This window comes from Artemia franciscana, chromosome 16 (assembly GCF_032884065.1).
Source record: "Artemia franciscana chromosome 16, ASM3288406v1, whole genome shotgun sequence".
In the NCBI taxonomy this organism is placed as follows: Eukaryota; Metazoa; Arthropoda; class Branchiopoda; order Anostraca; family Artemiidae; genus Artemia; species Artemia franciscana.
The window spans coordinates 37363358-37375525 of record NC_088878.1 but is presented as its reverse complement, the minus strand read 5'-3'; the positions used below and the strand labels follow the sequence as shown (position 1 = coordinate 37375525).

At 34.1% G+C, this 12168-nt stretch overlaps 1 protein-coding gene across 2 annotated transcripts in view; it reads left to right on the top strand.

Annotated features, from left to right (window-relative positions):
- Positions 1–12168, top strand: part of LOC136037411 (F-box/LRR-repeat protein 7-like) — a 109043-nt gene that overhangs the window by 86231 nt on the left and 10644 nt on the right. For both annotated transcript variants that reach the window (XM_065720166.1, XM_065720167.1), the window contains 3 exons: positions 4696–5118; positions 7441–7640; positions 8762–8987. In XM_065720166.1, coding sequence (XP_065576238.1) covers positions 4696–5118; positions 7441–7640; positions 8762–8987 — 849 coding nt within the window. The remainder of the gene's footprint in view (positions 1–4695; positions 5119–7440; positions 7641–8761; positions 8988–12168) is intronic.

The window sequence follows — 12168 nt, the reverse complement described above, 5'->3', positions numbered from 1 at the left end:
TATCCATCTCCCAAACGCCTCAGTTGTTTCAACACGTACTTGTAGCTCCAAATTCTCAAGTGTACACTGGTTAACAAATAAGGTGTTATTTTTTTGTCGATCCTCACAAGAGAGTATACGTCTTTTTCTTTATGTCTGTTATCCGATAAGCTCTTTGGATGAATTATTCTTTTTGTAACTTATCTTTCATTTTAAAGCGCTTTCCCAAATTTTCTTAAACACATTCATGGTTAAACTCCTATTGATGTATTCATGATAGGCTGAGAAAATTATATTTAGAGCCGCCTTGAAAAACTTCATTCGCTACGGTACAAAGTTATTTATGTTAGTATTTTGGGTTGGTCTAAAGTTGTTCCGCGAGCTTCTGACGGGTATCTACCCTAAGGTATATTCTTCAAACCATGCTTCGCATCACCATCACGACTGTATGGCGCCTAGGAGCTGCATAGTTTCTCTTCTCTTTGAAAATTTTCAATGGATCTTTAAATTGGCCCTTTTATTACCTTTCAGTTAACCCTATTCCTTTAATTTGGTAGCTATTTGCATATTTATATGGCACTTTCAATATGAAAATTACTGACAAATATTTGCATTCTTAAATACCAATATTACCCCAATTATTCCATTTTGACTACCTGTTAAGTTTAGTGTTTTTGCGGATAGGGAATCGGAATTTTTCAAGCTATTTGTTGATTATACATCATACTGTCTCGTTTTAGAAGTAGAACGTCTAAAATTATATTTTCTTTACTTTTCTTTTTAAAATTACTTCTTGCAACTCAGGATCGCCAAGGTGTCTGTCAGGTATCGTCATATTGAAACGTCCTCAATACTTCTAACAGCATTTAATGTAACGATGACGTTACAATGAGGGTTATCACCCCTAGTAACTTATCACTATTTCTAGTGATTTCTTATATCACCTAAAACAAAAAAGTCACCAAATCAGCATATAAATCACTAGATTATTGAAAAAAATCGCTAAATTGACCGAAAAATCACTAAAACTTAGTCACTTTTTTTCACCGAGTGGCAACCCTGAATATTGTAAGAATTCTTTTGCTCTCTGGACCTTTACTTTAGTTCTGTTCATATATAAATACCACGATTTGTTAAGATTTTTCTTTTGATTGTTTAAAAATTATGAATTTTCAAAGCAGTGCCAGATTTTCGTGAGTGTTGCCATTTGAAACGTGAAAATAAGTAAGCTAAAATAATTAGTTAAATTTAACAATGTTTTTATCCGTAAAAACATCATCAATCCGTTTACTCCCAAAGACAGCTGCACCTTCAAAGGAATGCAGCACCTTCGTAAACTGTTTAGTGCAATATGCTATTAGCTTATTTTTTGCATATATTTCGTCCCTTTTCTTCTTTTGTTTAATTCGGACTTGACTTACTTTGACTTATGTTTCCTGCCGGGCGTGGCTCAGCCTGGAGAGTGATGTCAGCCTCCTCCAATCGGTGCGATCAGCATCTAACGCTGGTGCATCGTGGACATCGATGTTTGCCAACTTCAAGTATTTTGAAAAACTATCGGGCCATCGATGCCTCGGTCTGCCGCGGGTTTGTTTCCAGCCGGCTTCTAATTTGGCGCCCGCTAGTAAAGTTAGGAGTGAAATTTCACTTCAATGGCAGGAATTAAATGCTGAACCTCATTTTACGTCCTAGTCAAAATCCACAACGTCATTTTGCTTCCTGGCCGAAATCCATAACGTCATTTAACATCCTGATCAAATCCTTAAGTAGGCTATTTAGTAGATATCTGAATGTCTAACGTCATTTTACGTCCTGATCAAAATCCTTAACGTCATTTTACTTCTTGGCTGAAACCTGTAACGTCATCTTACGTCCTAATAAAATCCTTAAATAAGGTCTTTAGTAGGTATTTGAATGCTGAACGTCAGTTTACCTCTTGATCAAAATTATCCTGATCAACTTCATTTTATGCCCTTGTGAAAACTTAATGTCATCATTTTTTTTTGTCCTGGACGAATCCTTAAGTAGGATTTGTACGTAAATAAAGTGTTTATTGAATCAAACAAAATTCCAGAATATTCTAATTTAAAAATTCACTGTCCTGACTCTAATTTCACTATTCTCGTATAACTGAAACCCTGCTGTATTTCAAATAAATAACTTCGAAGTTCACTCTACCGAATTACAATAACCCAGTTCACCATTGTTCACCATTGGTGAACCAGTTCACCAGTATATATTTCACTTTCAGTGAAATATATATTCAGTAAATTGTTACGCTTTATAAGCCAGAAAAAATAGGGGGGGGGATCAAGCCCCTTAACCCTACCCCTGGATACGGCCTTATTGTTAGCTAACAATTCTGTTTCTGCCGTCCCAACAAAAACTGTTTGCAAACCTTTAAGCAGTAACACCAAATATTCCTTTCGGTGAAAAATGTTCTGATACCACCACACTCTCAGGGACTCCAATTCACGAAAATTTAGGGTGTAGGAGAAGAGATTTTTAAATTATCTTTAAATTATTCCAAAAAAGGTATTTTTCGTAATCTAGGGTAGGGCCATTTTTTTTTTCCTATGAAGCACCAAGTTTTTTTTAATCTCGGAGGAGGAGACAACAAATGCCCCTCGATTGGCGACACTATTCCTTTTAAGGGCTCTGTCTGTCCGTACCTATAATAGTAACTCGTGTGCATTCAGAGTTGAAAAATATGTCAATCATAACCAGTGGACTGCTCGTCTTAAGGCGATAGTTTTTTTGTGCATTCAGAGTTGAAAATATGGTCGATAAAAACCAACTAACTACTTGTCTCAAAAGCGATATTTTTGAAGCAAAAAATTTGATCGAAACGCATCTGCTTAAAATATGCCAACAATAATCAAAATAGTTCCAACTATTAAAGGAATACACGTTTCTATAGTTCCGGTAGCATGTCCCTGCATACCTTAGGATTTTGGCAAGACGGGTTTATACCCGTTGTATTCAAATACGGCATAAGGAATTTATAGTGCATAGTTTTGATTCGGTTTCATTCTACCAAGAGGAATGATAATTGCTGCCTTTCTTTGTTTAATGTTTGTTTTTTTTTTCACTACTTTTGATCTCTACCTTAAATTTACCCAGTTGGTTTCAAGTTGTATGGTAACATAATATGCTCGACTTTACACATTTTTTTTGCGCCGAATTTGCATAGCGGGCGATACACACATGGCATACAAACGTTAATGTTTCTAGAAAATAACCATAAAAAAATAATTGACTGTGGAATGAATTAATTTTCGCCAAGGATTTTTATTCAATAAGGATTGAAAAAATATATTAAATTTATATTTATGCTATCTTTAATCGATGTATTTCATTTTGGCAATGGGTTAAAGAACTTTTTCGGGATGATACGATAAAAAGGAAAAACTTGGACAACGAAGGAAGCGAAGAAAATTCGCAGCATATGAAAAACCAGAAAAGAATGTCGGCCAAAACTTCGGTTTAAGTATCCTCACTGCAAAAAGAATGAAAATGGTAAATGTTCAGTAGTTCAACCCTCCATAAGGAAACAGTATAAAATTCTGGGAACTAATTTAGAACATCCTAAAACACATATCATTTCTCGAAGCGCATCGCTTTACTTCCCCCCTCAATGGACAAATATATAGCCCAAACTTTACATACTCTTTGTATTTTAATTAGTGTTACGAACTTCTTTTTATTTACAGTTGAACTGATGATGACTTCTGTCTTTCAAACTTTTATGCTGTATATTCATTTTTTTTAGATTATAATTATTCAGGAGAAATATACACGTGCTCTTTTTGTATGTTTTTGCACATAGTGCAAAAAAAAACACGTGCGTGTTTTTGCACATAGTACCAGTACACATGCAACGCATATATCTGTTTTCGTAAAAGACCGAAATCTGGTAAGTGTCGACTTTCACCGGGGAATGTCCGAAATTCCTTCTTCTCTACTTGGATTTAATTAGCTTTGCGAGTCAGCCTTTTAAGTCTTTTACAAGCTATGATTGTAAAAGTTGAAGTTGGGTTACGTCCGAGTAAGTAAATTTATGTCAGATTGGGATATGTTGGGTTAAATTTGGTTCTAGACATCAGAAATGGGTTAAACGCCTAACCTAAGCTAACCTAACCCAATCTCACCTAACCAAACTTAATCTATTCTAACCTAACCTGCCATCATCAAACCTTGCATTAAATTGAAAAAGTTGACTGGCAACGCTGACTAAACCTAAGGAGAAATGACTAAAAAGAGAAAAACGAATTTCGGACAATCGCCGGTGAGTTTCGACATTCTCCAAAGTGGTCTTTCACAGTCACATATACACGTAACTTTTTTGAAGGTATATGCTTATATATTTGGTTAAAAAAAAAAAAAAAATATTGTCTGTGTAAACCAATCGGCAAATTCTCTGGCCATTAGTTCAATTTTTTTTTTCGTATCTTATTATTTTTTCGAGATACTTATAAGTTTTTGCTCCCAGAATGTATTATCTCCCCCTTTTTGGTTCTAAAATAAAATTTGAGTATCATATTTGGAATGACTGCACACGTGTTTTGTTTCTTTTTGTTTGTTTTTCTAGGTTTCCAAACAGTCTGGAAATTCTTAAAGTTGTTTGTTACTAGTGTAAAAAAAAGAAAAAAAAATGAAGAAAGGCCTTTCTATTTCATTGTCTTCAAATTACTCACGTTATATTACATTTTTCAGACACTACTGACGATAAACCACTGCGAGGATGTCGACCAATGCCCCTTCAGCCTTTAAACCGAGTTCCACCTCACAGAGAAGGTCCACCACCTCCGACACCTCCATTTCAGCCTCATCCTCATGGATTAGCACCTCCACCTCCTCCTCCTCCTGGCTTTGGAGTGAGTGCATCAAATCAAAGACAGACGACACCAAATCGTCCACAAACACCAAATCATGACCTTGGGTACCATACCTTAATATCTCGATCAGGTCAATCACAGTGGAATAATGACATGAAATCAGGGTCTTTCAGCACCTTGTCAAATACCACTAGTATATCAAGGCATTCACCAGCCCGACAAATGCCTTCAATACCACCGTCTTCAGTGGACAGTAGTGACACTGAAGGGTTTATGACAACCAATTCTTCACCATACAAAGGTAAGCAAAGACTAAAGTTTAGATCATTCGACCAGGTTAGATTACCTCGATTCTGAGACTTATAGAGTGAAAACTCTTCAATTGGGGTTCCCCAAGGCTCAAAAAACTAAATAAATGCCTCATTTAGCCCTTTAAAGCGGCTTTCATACTACTTACATATGTTTCTATGTTCTAAGTTTAAGTTAGGGTACGTCACTTAAACAAGTTTTTCATGCTAGAATAATAAAAGATCCATAAGACCATCATATTCATCGTCAAAAATTATCGCAATCATCATTAGCAGAGTTCAAAAATTCAAAATGTGGAATTGAGCTGAAGACTCGAGGTCTTGTGAAGGTTGAAATGCTTTTTAGAAGAAGCTTATTACTTATTTTTCAAATTTGTTAATTCCTCACTGCCTTTATCATGGGCAAAATTTGTATCGTAAGATTACATAATGTAACGTAAGGTCTATAGTTATGCTAGGTGAAAGGTTTTATGCCGTAGTGTGAAATCATCACAGCAAATACTGATAATGGATCACAGTCAGCCTAACAAATGTCCTTAATACCCTCATATTTTATGAACAGTCTAAGTAGTTGAAATTGCTCCGTTTTGCCAGGCCGGAAAGCCTTGGGATGAATGACGTGGTTACGTAGTTTTTGTGATTTTCTTATTTAAAGAAATTGCTGGGATGATTGAAATTGATTGATCTATGACAACAAATCCTTCATATCAAATGAAAGTATGCCTAATCAGTTATACCATTGGACTAGGTTCGGTTAACTCAATTCTGAATGTATGAGGCGAGAGTTCTTAAACGTGGCTCCCCAGGGTTCAAAGGGTTCATGGAAAGTCCTTAGAGAGATCAAAACAGTTTTTTACACCACATCGGCGTAGAACGATCAAAAGTGGGTTTTTTAAGGCCAAACGAAGTACTGACAAAACACAACAAAATAAATATTTCGAGAGGACAACCGCCTCTCTTCTTCAGCGCGAACAAAATAATATATTCAAGGAACATGCTGAAGAAAAAACCCGCAAAACCAACGCAGAAAGTCCATGTGAACAAAAACGAAAAGCCAATGAAATAAAAAAAAAAGATAAATAAAATTCAGTAAAAGCCAAAAATTATTAGAATTAAAACCAAATACCTAACAATCGTAAAGCGAGTCATTCGCCAATGTCCGTGATTTGCACAAAATCCAAAAATAAGAACTGCCATTGACTATCTCTGCAGTTTAAAAAAGAATACGCAGTGCATTATGCAACAATATAAATTAATTATTAATAAACTAGTGGCTAATTTAACTGGCATATAGATACTTCTTAGAAAAGGTCTGATGCCTCCCTGCCACCAGAATGAGTGTCTAAATTAGGCCAGATGGAGTGATAACACTGTTGATTTTTTAGCTGGCTAATTCATCGGCTAGTGGCTAATTTAGACGAATTACCGATAGTCTTTTTTATAAAAAAGTTTGACGCCTCCTTGTCACTAGAGTGAGTGTCTGCAATTAGGCCAGATAGCATTCCAGTATTAATTTCTTTTTAGTTGGCTAATTTACTGGCTAGTGACTAATTTAGCTGGCTTACAAATATTTTTTATAAGAAAATTTGGCGCCCCCTGCCACTAGAATGAGCGTCTGAATTAGGCCAGATGGAATCATAAGATTGTTGTTTTTTAGCTGGCTAATTTACTGGCTAGTGACTAATTTTACCGGCTTACAGTTTTTCATAAGAAAATTGACGCCTCCCAGCTACCAAAATTTGTGTATAATTAGGCCAGATGGCGTGCTAGTGTTAACTAGTTAGAGCTGGCTAAAAACTTTAACTGGCTAGTGGCTAAATTAGGTAGACTACAAATATTTCATAAAAATACTTTGACACCTCTCTACCACTAGAATAAATATCTATAATGGGGCTAGACGACGCGCAAACGTTAATGGCTTTTTAGCCGGCTAATCTACTGGCTTGTGGCTAATTTAGCTGGTTGAGAGATATTTTCTGAAAAGGATTTGACGCATCTCTGTCAGCAGTGGTATCTGTTCATGCACATGTAGGGTGGTAGGAGGGCAAAATGCATGTTTCCAAATCTAATAGGGGAGGGGAGAGGATTTCGTTGCTTTTTCGATTTATCACTGAAAAACATCAAATGTTGGCATTTTTCAATGAGAATATCCAAGAAACGTATTTTCAAAACTTAGGGCAAGGCAGAAAAAAACTAGGAAGAAAATACCCCACGTCCCCTTCAATTGACGTTCCTGACTTTCAATAGAACGATTCTCAATATTTACTTCAGACTGCTCATTTAAGCGTTTTATTACCTCTGTCTTTTTATTTCAGGAAAAAAATGGGGAAGAGGCTCGGGGTTTGACAGACTTCCAGATGATGTTGTATTAAAAATATTTTCGAACATGAGCTCAACTCAACTTTGCAATATGGCACGAGTCAACAGAAGGTTTTATGCCTTAGCCTGGGAACCCCAACTATGGACGAGAATCAACCTATCAGGGGAACAGCTTAACGCCGACAAAGCTCTCAAGGTAATAAACAATTTATTATAATTAATCCGGAAGAATTTATTTTAGGGAGGTGTCTCATTTTGGACAGAGGAGGGGTGGCTTCAGTTTGTTAAGGAAGACAGATTTTAAGAAAATATAGACTGATGTGGCTAATAATTGGACATATCAGGGACGGGGACAGTATAAGTACCCAATCAATCCATTAGGGGAATGCCGCGAACTCCGCAAGGTAGTAGAAAAATTGATGGAAAGATTTTGATTTCAAAGTCAAAGGGGGTGAAAATTGGACTGGAAGGATACAACAGTGGTATTCTTCTATGCTACCTAGGTGGGTACAGGCATTTATTTGAGGGAAGCTACAACATTCTGGGTAAGGATCTTAATTCCAAAAAGGCCATTCATAAAAAAATAGTCATTCACGGTGAAAACATAAAAATAGAGGCAACTTTTTTGTGGGGGGTGCCATAAAATCCACCACCCTACACAAATGCCTGATACATCTTTATATGATTACAATGAACTGTCTGTGAAGTTTTGCATCACTCAAGTTATATTGGTGTATTAGTTTCTTTTCAATTTTTTAAATATTGTTAGAAATTTGAATTGACAAAAATTCTATGGAGGGGACATTTTTGTAACTGGGGAATACAAATTCCATTATAAAATTTCATTACTTCTATTAACTGTCTCAACCATTTTCTAGTGTATTTTTATTTTAGAGTAGGACCATTTTTTTGTATCACAGCTACTTTCACACGTAGTGATATGTTAATAGTGCAGTGATGGTGGGGGTTTATCGTTAGGCGGGGTTAGGTTGGGTTTTATTTTTGTAATAACCATTGAAGAAGTTCTTCTTTTACTTATAATGTTCTTTCACCCTGTAAAAAGTTTGGGTTTATTTAACAATCAAATTTAATTTTCATTGTCTTAGGTACTCTAAGATGTTCATATTATATATATATATATATATATATATATATATATATATATATATATATATATATATATATATATATATATATATATATATATATATATATATATATATATATAATCATATAATCATATAATCATATAATAATGTCATAGTAGTAGGTAAATTTAGCCAACTGAAGTATTTAAGCATTTATCTATTTTTTCAGACCTTGACAAGGATTCTTGGAAGAGCTTCACCCCCCTTCTGTCCGACAATTGAAAAGGTGGCTCTAAACGGATGCTCTAGACTAACAGACCGGGGGCTTCATGTATTAGCAAGAAGATGTCCTGAACTAAAGCACCTGGAGATCAAGGGCAGCGCCTTAGTCACAAATAGTGGGATATTTGAATTAGTATCAAAGTGTTTAAACCTAGTGCACCTGGACGTAACTGGTAAGCATTTACCTTCTTCTTCTTCGTTAAACTTTTTGTCACTGTTGTCTAACTTCTGTAATCCCACTTCTGATGTAGATGTCAAAAATTGTTTACCAAGATGTTCTCAAAAGGAAGATGAACAGAGAAATACCGATCATGAGGGTTGATGTATGATTGAACATACGTTGTTGTTATGATTTACTTTGGGAACAGCTTAACCAACGGTTTTTAGTAGTTAATTGAGAAATAGAGAACGTCAGATACGACCTTTGGCGTTACAGCAGTGTTTTCAGATCTCATTTTGCTATTACTCCAATTCTTCATTAATAACATGATTTTAGAGGAGGTTTTTAGAAGTAATTTTGGTATAAAAGAGTTAACTTTTCAGTAACATTTTAACGTGTTTTGACCTTGAAGCATTTCTAGAATATGTACTTAATAGGCTAATTTTTTAGACTGTCGCCATTTTCATCCTTTTTTTAAATGAATTTTAGCATGTTCAAGTTTCTGAAGTTTCCATCAACTATAATTGTCTCATTCATCTTTTTCAATAATATTTTTTCGTCTGATTTTAATGTTGCTGTAATTTTTAGTATGACCATATCCAAGATTTTTGTCCGGGGGGGGGGGGAATTTAAAAAGCTTCAAAAATTTGACCTTACACGTTTTTGTTACGTTTTTACGAGATGGACAGAAATTAGGTTTGAGGCTCAATCCCCTTAACCCCCCAATCCCTGGATGCGTTAGGGACAAATCTTCATAAGTACTTTTGGCATCAAGAAGTGTTTCATGATATGTTTCGTAATTCTGTCTAATTTTAACCTTTAAACAGTCCATCATATTAACTTGATAGCCTCTTACTTTTCTCAAATTTCATAATTTTCATAAGTTTTCTTCATAGAATGAATTTTTACATTTAGTTATTCTACCCAACTTGGTTAAATGTCTGTCTGTTATAATATTGTCCAAAAAACAATGTGCTCGACCTATAAGAAAATAACGCCTGGTTCCAAGTAAGGATTAATTATGTATTTTTTATGTATGTATTTATTTCTTATTTATTTTTATTTATTTATTATTTATTTATTTATTTATTTATTTTTTATTATTTATTTATTATTTATTTTTTTATTTATTTTTATTTATATATTATTTATTTATTTATTTATTTATTTATTTTTTTTTTATTTATTTTTATTTATTTATTATTTATTTATTTATTTTTTTATTTTTTTATTATTTATTTTTTATTTATTTTTATTTATTTATTATTTATTTATTTATTTATTTATTTATTTTATTTTTTATTTATTTTTATTTATTTATTATTTATTTATTTTTTTTTTTATTTTTTTATTATTTATTTTTTATTTATTTTTATGTATGTATGTATTTATGTATGTGTTTTATGTATGTATTTTTATGTATTTTGTAAAATTATGTATGTATTTTTTTAATTATGTATTATGTATTTTTCAAATGAATTTTTCGTCGAACAAGTTATTCTCTATTGTTGTACAGAAAGCTGAACAACCATCGTCCAAACCCTTTCGAATAAAAAAAGAAACTGTTCATTAGAAACTGTTCATTTTTCGACTAAAAAAAGAAACTGTTCATTGTTTCTGTTCATTAAACTCAAAATGTAAAAAGTAACTTCGATCCTCAAATTTGTAGAAAGGTTCCTTTTTCCTGTCTTACACAGTACGGCCAGTTTTGGATAATTTCAACCAATACGGACCCTAAAGTCTGTGTCCCCCTCTGACGAATTTGTGCGTTCCCTTCATAAATAAATTCCTGCCTACGGGCCTTTGGAGGAGTCTAACAGTTTATACTTGAACCTGTGTGTTTGTAATACTCATTGACAGGGGCGCACAAGAGGGGAAAGGGGACTTAGAGGCTCAATCTCTTAGTAGTTTAAATTATAAAGAATTGAAAAGTAATTCCAAAGAAAATCTTAAAATTTGTTCGATGTCGGTGCAACTTACAAAGTAATTTGGATCAGTATTGCCTGAAGGGGCATGGTTGCACCATTTCGGATTTATTTAAGCTAGTTGCGAATTGAACTTCGCATTTTAGCGCGTGTTTCAAAGTGACTCTCTTTTTAACTGGACCAGATCAATTTTCATTCTTGTCTTCTGATTTACTCGTAATTCATTGAAACGTTTATACTCGTTTTTCTTCTCCTTTATTCTCATTCTTTATCTTCTGCTTACCCTCACCGTCCTAGCATTTAAATACGAACTAAACCATTCCAAACATCTCCCTTTTACACCCAAATCTCTTAATCGATCCAATAAAATACAGAAATTAAACGTTTTTTAAAGTCTATAGGTATCAAACGCTTTTTTAAAATCTATAAAAATACTAATACAATGCTCACCATTTTCTAAAGCTAAATTAAAATTTTCTAAAAGATGCTGTACAGCATACGAAATCGAATGGCCCTTTCAGACTCTGAACTGGCCATCATACAATGCATGCAAGCTCGTGAGGTGATCATAAAATCTTCCATGGATAGCTTTTCATAAACTTTCGAAGACACTGGCAAAATAGAAAAAGGCCTCCAGTTCGAAATATCCATTTGAGTGCCCCCTATGTAGAGAGGGAGAATCTTTGCTGTTTTCAATAATTTACTAAAAACTCCCTTCTCCATTTATAAATTTATTAGGTGCACTAGTACAGGAAGAATGTACACCAGAAATGATTGAATAGTCTTCAGGTTAATACCACCCAACCCAGCACTGTTGGATCCAATTGAGAGCTTCAGAATTTCTAGTTTCCGCTTTTATCTCCGTTCGAAGATTAGTAAAATAATCACCAAATTTGTCACACAACTCTTGTCTATCCTCTACTACCATTCCTTTGATTTGAGTTCGAGGGTCTTGAGTTTTCCTAGGCTTGCTAACCAGTTCATTTATAACTTTCCAAGTTCTTTTTGGATCTACTTTATTTTTCTCAAAAAGTGCCGATTAATGCTGTTTCTTCTTTTATTCAACTAGTTCGCCTTATTCCGAATCTGTTTAGAATGAGCATTACTTCTCCCTATCAATCATGCTCCTTTTTATCCTATCTTCTTTTACCAAAAGAGCTCAATTACCTTTCTCATCAGATCTCAGATACTCGCTATCATATAATTCTAAATTACTATCTTACGTATATAATTTAATTCTATACTTTTTTCTCCTTTATTTCCATTCTT